The sequence below is a fragment of the Salvelinus namaycush genome, chromosome 35, assembly GCF_016432855.1.
Source record: "Salvelinus namaycush isolate Seneca chromosome 35, SaNama_1.0, whole genome shotgun sequence".
Classification (NCBI taxonomy): Eukaryota; Metazoa; Chordata; class Actinopteri; order Salmoniformes; family Salmonidae; genus Salvelinus; species Salvelinus namaycush.
Window position 1 is genome coordinate 6,421,790 of NC_052341.1, and position 10,159 is coordinate 6,431,948.

General features: G+C 49.1%; 1 protein-coding gene across 1 annotated transcript; it reads right to left on the reverse strand.

Moving 5' to 3' along the window:
• Nucleotides 1–4,575: 4,575 nt before the first annotated feature.
• LOC120029373 (early nodulin-75-like) lies at nucleotides 4,576–5,349 on the reverse strand. The gene has a single exon (XM_038974598.1). It carries the CDS (start codon nucleotides 5,347–5,349, stop codon nucleotides 4,576–4,578), a length of 774 nt encoding a protein of 257 aa, XP_038830526.1.
• Nucleotides 5,350–10,159: the final 4,810 nt, after the last annotated feature.

The window sequence follows — 10,159 nt, forward strand, 5'->3', positions numbered from 1 at the left end:
TGAGTCCTATATCGACATAACCTGAAACGCCGCTCAGCAAGGAAGAAGCCACTGCTCCAAAACCGCCATATAAAAGCCAGACTATGGTTTGCAACTGCACATGGGAACAAAGATCATATTTTTTGGAGAAATGTACTCTGGTCTGATGAAAGAAAAATAGAACTGTTTGGCCATAATGACCATCGTTATGTTTGGAGGAAAAAGGGGGAGGCTTACAAGAAGAAGAACACCATCCCAACCGTGAAGCACAGGGGGGTGCGTTGTGGGGGTGCTTTGCTGCAGGAGGGACTGGTGCACTTCACAAAATAGATGGCAGGAAAATTATGTGGATATATTGAAGCAACATCTCAAGACATCAGTCAGGAAGTTAAAGCTTGGTCGCAAATGGGTCTTTCAAATGGACAATGACCTCAAGCATACTTCCAAAGTTGTTCAAAATGGCTTAAGGACAACAAAGTCAAGGTATTGGAGTGGCCATCACAAAGCCCTGACCTCAATCCTATAGAAAATGTGTGGGCAGAACTGAAAAAGCATGTGCGAGCAAGGAGGCCTACAAACCTGACTCTGTTACACCAGTCTGTCAGGAGGAATGGGCCAAAATTCACCCAACTTATTTTGGGAAGCTTGTGGAAGGCTACCCGAAACGTTTGACCCAAGTTAAACAATTTAAAGGCAATGCTACCAAATACTAATTGAGTGTATGTAAACTTCTGACCTACTGGGAATGTGATGACTATTATTCTGACATTTCACATTCTTAAAATAAAGTTGTGATCCTAACTGACCTAAAACAGGGAATTTTTACTTGGATTAAATGTCAGGAATTGTGAAAAACAGAGTTTAAATCTATTTGGCTAAGGTGTATGTAAACTTCCGACTTCAACTGTATATTACTGTCTGATTGAAAGACTAGTCTTTAAAACAAGATAGGCCAACTACTTTAAAACAAGATATATGCTAGCTAAACAAATAGGCCTGCATAAGTGTAGTGAACATGCACACCACATCTAAACATACTATAGTTCCTCGGAATGGCCAAATGTCTTTGCAGAAACCCCAATAAAAAAAGATCAACCTCATGTTTTCTATTTTCCCTGAGCAGGCCAATCCAGCAGCATCACAATGATTTATCTTTGACTCCCAACAAATCGCACAATCTAAATCCAGACATGAGGACAAAATATCCACCAAGTGTCTGAAGTACCACCGACCCACTAATCCACACAAACACTTCAGGTGGGGCTCTTCAGGCCTCATTCAGAGGAGCCTGGGTGGAATTGAACGCTGGACTGTATCTACTATTTTATGTTTTTCACATGAGGTGACTCACTGGATTTTTAAACCAAACTCTGTAAAAAGGCATCTATCCCAAGGTTCCCCTCTTCATGCATTTTTAAAGGGTGCACTGTTCCATCCACTTTGCTCTCTCTGCGAGCCGAGTTCAGCAGCAGAGCTCCAACCAGAGAAGAGGGGAAGTAGATTCAACTCTACTGTGGGGACTGCTCTGCTGTCCTGACCGACTGCAGCTGATGTGATGTGTTATCACTGCCTCGCCTCATCCCACCTCGCCACTACAGGTCCAGATACAGATGATGTCAGTTAGACTAAATGCAGCAGCACTCCTGGGAATATATGCGCGAGCCGAGTTCAGCAGCAGAGCTCCAACCAGAGAAGAGGGGAAGAAGATACAACTCTACTGTGGGGACTGCTCTACTGAATATGGTGTTATTATACAACTGTAATGTGACACACTGGTGCGCGTGGGACTGGCTTTACGAGGCAGCAATTCAACAATTCTGAATTCAAGACCAATTTGAAACTGTTGATTTATTGAGATCATTATGGGATTGCATTGTGAACATGGTGTAATTACACATTTATAATGGTTTATTTACAATTTTTTTATATTTAGTTTCATAAATCAGTACCACTCAGGATTTCAAAATCACATAAGACAGTATTAACTAAATGGTCATAGCCACTACAATGGTAACTCCATCAAGGTTGAAAGTTACAGGATGGTGAATATTTATATGAACTTAATTAAAGTGATGCAACACACACATATCTTAGGATGGAATGACAACATCCATGGTCAAGAACCATACACGTTCAGAATGTCAAACTCTGGCTAATGACTGAACCATATAACTATTTTTCTGTCTGTATCTATGTCTGTATCTATGCTGTGTATTGTACCATGCACCTTAAGAGACCACAATGGAAATACGTAATTTATTTTATTGTGTTGTCCCTGTCAAGTTTTGAAAATGTATGTACTGTGTGTGTGTATGTATTTTTTAAACTGTCAAATAAAATCAATCAGTCACAAACATAGCCAACCATACAATTACCGTGGACACACACACAACAAAATGTCTCTCTATTATGAAGGGCCCACAACTGTCACAGAGGGCACTGAAACAGTAATCTCAACCCCAGACATAATCTGGTGCACCTGGGCTATGAGCCGAAAGGATGCCATGTCATTCCTACAAGTGCTTCATCACAATCCCCCCTCTTTTCAAAGGTTTCTGTATTCATCAGTCAGTTTACTGGATCCAATGAGCACACATTTCATAAATACAGTGTGAGAAATGTCTGAGGGAGGGCAAAGGGAAATCTGTGCTCTGAAATTGATATCATAAGCACAGTACAAATATACTCATTGTTTTTTTCTAGGGGTGACTGGTGCTGGGGATAACAGTTGGGAAAGCAAAAAAAGTTGCCCATTGCCTATTGACATTCTAAACCAAAGAGAGGGGACCTTCCAGTTAATCCATTTGACAGTTTCTTTCTAGATGACCTCAAATGTCACGCTCATGCAATCTCGTCCTCTGACATCTCCCAGTGAGGTCCACAGTGTTGATAGACAATTCTGTTAGAATAGACTATCATTCTGTGAGAAGTGTTTTGTAAAATTTGTTCACGTAACAGTGCAGAGCCATTGGACATCCTCTGAAGTAGTCCAGTATTTGGTCAGACCTACTTATTGTTTAATGGTGCCATCTACTGGACATGCCAGAGTTCCAGGTTACTTTTTTACAGATGGTTATAGTGATTGTCTTACAATACTCAAATAAAAGTAATTTCCTCATTGCCCTTCTCTCCAGACAGACCATTTGAAATCTATAGTTTGTATTATGTCATCAAAAAAGGGAAAGGGGGATACCTAGTCAGTTGTACAACTGAAAGCCTTCAACTGAAATGTGTCTTTCGCATTTAACCCAACCCCTCTGAATCAGAGAGGTGCAAGGGGCTGCCATAATCAACAACCACGTCTTCGGCGTCCGAGGAACAGTGGGTTAACTGCCTTGCTCATGGGCAGAATGACAGATTTTTACCTTGTCAGCTCGGGGATTCGATCCAGCAGCCTTTCATCAAGCATGATAGGAAGGAACCACTAATGACACATGAGCCTAAATGAGCAATAATATGATTAAGTGTAAACACTAACCTTCACCTGATACTTGCTAGTGTTATCTTCCTTTTCCTCATCCACATCGTCATTGTCTCCTGTTCAAATAAAGGTTACATCAAATAAATACAGTATATAGGCCTGTGACTGTACCTAATTCATTTTGATCAGGTCAACCTTGGACATGATAACCATAGGACAGAGTTTAAGCAATAGGGGGTGTAAAAAATGTGCAATTTGACAGGACTTTTATGTTTGAAAGTACTGTACTACTGTATTATAACACAAGGTCTGAATATACATTATAATGGAGAAAAGATAAGCAAGCATTCTGTTCCCATTCTATTTGATAATTATAGTTATGGTTAAAGGTGATCCTACATTTATGTACTCTACTGTATCCTGAATTAAATCAGAACAAGCAGCTAAATTGTTCATGAAAAACCTTCATAGGCCTATATCATTTTATCAACTCAACAATCCCACCCTCATTTTGAACCCTCCACCTTCCAAATTTGACCTTGAGCCATTCTGTACAGGCACACAAAAGGCAACGTTCCATGTGTCAACTGAACTATGCATTACCAGTGCAATGGCTTAAGGTCACTGACAAATACTCTGACTATCCCTCTCTCTTTCTCTTTCCATCCTCAGTTCTGTGGAGGAAAATTATACCCATGGCATGTTTTCAGCATCTCTCAGTCACTACACAATTGTTCACCATTCTTGCGGGTGCCTAGAAGCTATTGAGGCTCAATGGAGAACTAAATCAAGCAGCAACTGAATGCCAACAAAACAAGAAAGACTTCAAACGGCTGCCACTGTAAAATTTGAGAAGACCTCAGCTTGGAAACCAGTCTGGTGTAAGTTATCGGGAGGGAAGGAGGGAGAGAAACAACAGAGCCTGTGAAATTGGGGGAGGGGAAGGATAGTGAGAGGGAAATAAAACAGAGGGAGGGAGAGAAAAAGAGAGAAATCTGGTTTGCCAGCAGCTACTGTGCAGAGCAGCTGAGCCATGAGTACTAGAGTGTGAATGAGATGTTCAGTTGTTCATTCAGAAAAGCATGTGTGTATGACACTAGAACCCTTTTCACACTATTACGTGACCCAAACTGTACTGTGCTGCCAGCCACCAATTTGTCTCTGTTCCCTTTCAGTCAGTCAACTTCAGTACATACTACGGGGAGTACGTACTGGGCGTGGGGTATGTGGTGGCTGCCTGGGCGTGGGGTATGTGGTGGCTGCTTGGGCGTGGGGTATGTGGTGTCAGTCTGGGCGTGGGGTATGCTGTGTCTGCCTGGGCGTGGGGTATGTGGTGGCTGCCTGGGCATGTGGTATGTGGTGGCTGCCTGGTATGTGGTGGCTGCCTGGGCGTGGGGTATGTGGTGTCTGCCTGGGCGTGGGGTATGCTGTGTCTGCCTGGGCGTGAGGTATGCTTTGTCTGCCTGGGCGTGGGGTATGCTGTGGCTGCCTGGGCGTGGGGTATGCTGTGGCTGCCTGGTATGTGGTGGCTGCCTGGGCGTGGGGTATGTGATGGCTGCCTGGGCATGGGGTATGTGGTGTCTCCTGGGCGTGGGGTATGTGGTGTCTCCTGGGCATGGGGTATGTGGTGTCTCCTGGGCGTGGGGTATGTGGTGTCTCCTGGGCGTGGGGTATGTGGTGTCTCCTGGGCGTGGGGTATGTGGTGTCTCCTGGGCGTGGGTTATGTGGTGTCTCCTGGGTGTGGGGTATGTGGTGGCTGCTTGGGCGTGGGGTATGTGGTGTCTGCCTGGGCGTGGGGTATGTGGTGTCTGCCTGGGTGTGGGGTATGCTTTGTCTGTCCGGGCTTGGGGTATGTGGTGTCTGCCTGGGTGTGGGGTATGTGGTGGCTGCCTGGGCGTGGGTTTGTGGTATCTCCTGGCTAAAGCCTCCTGGCTAACATCGGCTAACATGCTTAACTTCCGGAGAGTGAAACTTACTAGCTTTTCTCCGGCGTTTTGGCAACCCCATTCCTATTTTCAGTTTCTGGAGTTGGAGGGAGTGAAGGAAACGAGGTTTGTGTGCACCTCCGATGAAGAATCAGCCCCCCGAGCACTTGGCTGGGGTAACTCCCTGAGCAAGGGGGCTTGGCACGGGTCTGAGTGACCAGTGCACCCCTCCGCAAAAACATTACTGTGACAACAGTGGGTACTACATCAGCCATTGCCAGAGCCCCCTGTGCCCATAAAGGGGCCGGGCTTCATGCACGCTATACAGTCTCACAACGTATGTTGGAAGCAGGGGGCAAGCAATGTTACACACATCCATGCTACTGTCCCATATTCAGTCTCTAGGCATCATAAGAAACCAGAAAAAGAGCTATCTGCCTACATCTCAGCGCATTCTGTCTCTAGGTCTCGAGCTATGCTCGCTCACGTATCGCGTGTTTCTATCCCCACTGAGGGTGTCCGGGTTCCAGTTCTGCTTAGACAAATTTCAGCTTGGTCACAGAGTGTTTTAGCCTGTGCCTATGCCTACTGGGGATGATGGCTTCTGTGATGGAAGCTATTCCTGTGGTGCTATTGTTGATACGGCCCTTCCAGTGCTGAGTGCTAGCCACTCACCTGGATGCATCTCACAGCCTAATAAGTCGGTCGCTTCAGGTGTCCCTGTCAGATCTACGGGCCATGGCACAGTGGTGAGACCCTCTGCTATTGTCAGGGGTCTCCCATGTGCTGAGTTGTATCCTGCAAGGTGATCACGACAGACGCATCCCCCCAAGGGGACTATTCAGGGGGTATGGACACCGGAGCGGAGCGCACTGCATGTCAATTACCCAAAGTATCTGGCACTCAGGCATGCTTGTGCTGGTCAGAACCGACAATATGTCAGTGGTGGTGTGCATCAACAGATGGGGAGAGACTGTATCTCTCCCTCGTAACCTTGGCTTGCTCTCTATTGCTGGGGAGCAGTGCGCACATGCTTTCACTTTGGGAGACACATATCCCCGGTTGCCTTAACTTGGGTGCAGATATTTTATCCAGGTAGAACCCTCTCTTGCAGGAGTGGAAGCTCTCCCAGGTATGGGACATTTTCGTCAGGGCGCATCGCGAGGAAGCCTTGGTTTGCTGAGATCATTCGCCTTTTAGGAGAGGATCCGTGGAAACTTCCGTTGTGCAGGGACCTGTTGTCCCAGGCGCATGGGCAGGTTTGGCAAGCGAGGCCGGAGATATGGTTCCTATGGGCCTTGTCACTAACAAGGTCAATCTGAAGGCTAAAGGTTTACCTCTGAATGTTATTGCTACCATTCAATCTGCAAGGGCTGTATGCGTATAAGTGGCAAGCGTTTGAGCTCTGGTGAAACATAAAGGACTTGTTCCTTTCAGTGCTCTGTGAGGGACATCTTTATGTTCCTACAGAAGCTTTTCAAGTATTCTCCACTTTAAAAGTGTACATGGCCGCTGTCTCAGCGTGTCATGTGGGAATTGATGGAACCTCACCGGGGGTTCACCCCCTGGTGGTGCGGTTCCTGAAAGGTGTATGTCATCTCAGAAGGTCTCTAAAACTATTGCGCCCACATTGGACTTGCTGCTGGTTTTGGAGGCACTGTGTGCGGACCCCTTTGAGCCTCTGGAGTCAGTAGATCTGAAGATCCTTTCATACAAAACCTCCCTGCTCATTACTTTGACTTTGGCTAAACGTGTTGGGGACCTCCATGCGTTATCCGTACACCCTTCCTCTACTCAGTACTCCCCTGGCGACTCTAAGGTGATGTTGCGTCCAAATGCAGCCTTCGCCCTGAAAGTCATGGCTATGTCCTACAGGTCCTTAGCTTTTGAGCTATTTCCCTTTTCGCCTCCTCCTTTTGGTACTGAAAAGCAACAGAGGTTACATGCCCTGTATCAAGTGCAAGCTTTACACATGTACATACGGACCGGGATATCCGGTTATGTGACCAACTTTTTGTCTGTTTTGCTAATCCATCTGGTGGCAGGTCGCTCTCTAAGCAGCGTCACTCCCACTGGATTGTGGATCTCCCTTGCATATAGCAGCAAGGGGCAATGGTTACTTAGCGGTGTACGAGCCCACTCCACCAGGGGTCTGGCAGAGTCTTGGGCGTTGTTTAAAGGGTTGACTATAGGAGATATTTGTGCTGCAGCGAGTCGGGCATCACCACATACTGTTGTGAGGTTTTATCGCTTGGATGTCACTGCTCCCGGTATGACACACAGTATGCTTACGGCTGGGACAGGGGAAGGTCACTAGGCAGCACACAGTATGCTTACGGCTGGGACAGGGGAACGTCACTAGGCAGCACACAGTATGCTTACGGCTGGGATAGGGGAACGTCACTAGGCAGCACACAGTATGCTTACGGCTGGGACAGGGGAACGTCACTAGGCAGCACACAGTATGCTTACGGCTGGGACAGGGGAACGTCACTAGGCAGCACACAGTATGCTTACGGCTGGGACAGGGGAACGTCACTAGGCAGCACACAGTATGCTTACGGCTGGGACAGGGGAACGTCACTAGGCAGCACACAGTATGCTTACGGCTGGGACAGGGGAACGTCACTAGGCAGCACACAGTATGCTTACGGCTGGGACAGGGGAACGTCACTAGGCAGCACACAGTATGCTTACGGCTGGGACAGGGGAACGTCACTAGGCAGCACACAGTGTGCTTACGGCTGGGACAGAGGAACGTCACTAGGCAGCACACAGTATGCTTACGGCTGGGACAGGGGAACGTCACTAGGCAGCACACAGTGTGCTTACGGCTGGGACAGGGGAACATCACTAGGCAGCACACAGTATGCTTACGGCTGGGACAGGGGAACGTCACTAGGCAGCACACAGTATGCTTACGGCTGGGACAGGGGAACGTCACTAGGCAGCACACAGTATGCTTACGGCTGGGACAGGGGAACGTCACTAGGCAGCACACAGTATGCTTACGGCTGGGACAGGGGAACGTCACTAGGCAGCACACAGTGTGCTTACGGCTGGGACAGGGGAACGTCACTAGGCAGCACACCGTGTGCTTACGGCTGGGACAGGGGAACGTCACTAGGCAGCACACAGTATGCTTACGGCTGGGACAGGGGAACGTCACTAGGCAGCACACAGTGTGCTTACGGCTGGGACAGGGGAACGTCACTAGGCAGCACACAGTATGCTTACGGCTGGGACAGGGGAACGTCACTAGGCAGCACACAGTATGCTTACGGCTGGGACAGGGGAAGGTCACTAGGCAGCACACAGTATGCTTACGGCTGGGACAGGGGAACGTCACTAGGCAGCACACAGTGTGCTTACGGCTGGGACAGGGGACGTCACTAGGCAGCACACAGTATGCTTACGGCTGGGACAGGGGAACGTCACTAGGCAGCACACAGTATGCTTACGGCTGGGACAGGGGAACGTCACTAGGCAGCACACAGTATGCTTACGGCTGGGACAGGGGAAGGTCACTAGGCAGCACACAGTATGCTTACGGCTGGGACAGGGGAACGTCACTAGGCAGCACACAGTATGCTTACGGCTGGGACAGAGGAACGTCACTAGGCAGCACACAGTATGCTTACGGCTGGGACAGGGGAACGTCACTAGGCAGCACACAGTATGCTTACGGCTGGGACAGAGGAACGTCACTAGGCAGCACACAGTATGCTTACGGCTGGGACAGGGGAACGTCACTAGGCAGCACACAGTATGCTTACGGCTGGGACAGGGGAACGTCACTAGGCAGCACACAGTATGCTTACGGCTGGGACAGGGGAACGTCACTAGGCAGCACACAGTATGCTTACGGCTGGGACAGGGGAACGTCACTAGGCAGCACACAGTATGCTTACGGCTGGGACAGGGGAACGTCACTAGGCAGCACACAGTATGCTTACGGCTGGGACAGGGGAACGTCACTAGGCAGCACACAGTATGCTTACGGCTGGGACAGGGGAACGTCACTAGGCAGCACACAGTATGCTTACGGCTGGGACAGGGGAACGTCACTAGGCAGCACACAGTATGCTTACGGCTGGGACAGGGGAAGGTCACTAGGCAGCACACAGTATGCTTACGGCTGGGACAGGGGAACGTCACTAGGCAGCACACAGTATGCTTACGGCTGGGACAGAGGAACGTCACTAGGCAGCACACAGTATGCTTACGGCTGGGACAGGGGAACGTCACTAGGCAGCACACAGTATGCTTACGGCTGGGACAGAGGAACGTCACTAGGCAGCACACAGTATGCTTACGGCTGGGACAGGGGAACGTCACTAGGCAGCACACAGTATGCTTACGGCTGGGACAGGGGAACGTCACTAGGCAGCACACAGTATGCTTACGGCTGGGACAGGGGAACGTCACTAGGCAGCACACAGTGTGCTTACGGCTGGGACAGGGGAACGTCACTAGGCAGCACACAGTATGCTTACGGCTGGGACAGGGGAACGTCACTAGGCAGCACACAGTATGCTTACGGCTGGGACAGGGGAACGTCACTAGGCAGCACACAGTGTGCTTACGGCTGGGACAGGGGAACGTCACTAGGCAGCACACAGTATGCTTACGGCTGGGACAGGGGAAGGTCACTAGGCAGCACACAGTATGCTTACGGCTGGGACAGGGGAACGTCACTAGGCAGCACACAGTATGCTTACGGCTGGGACAGGGGAACGTCACTAGGCAGCACACAGTATGCTTACGGCTGGGACAGGGGAACGTCACTAGGCAGCACACAGTATGCTTACGGCTGGGACAGGGGAACGTCACT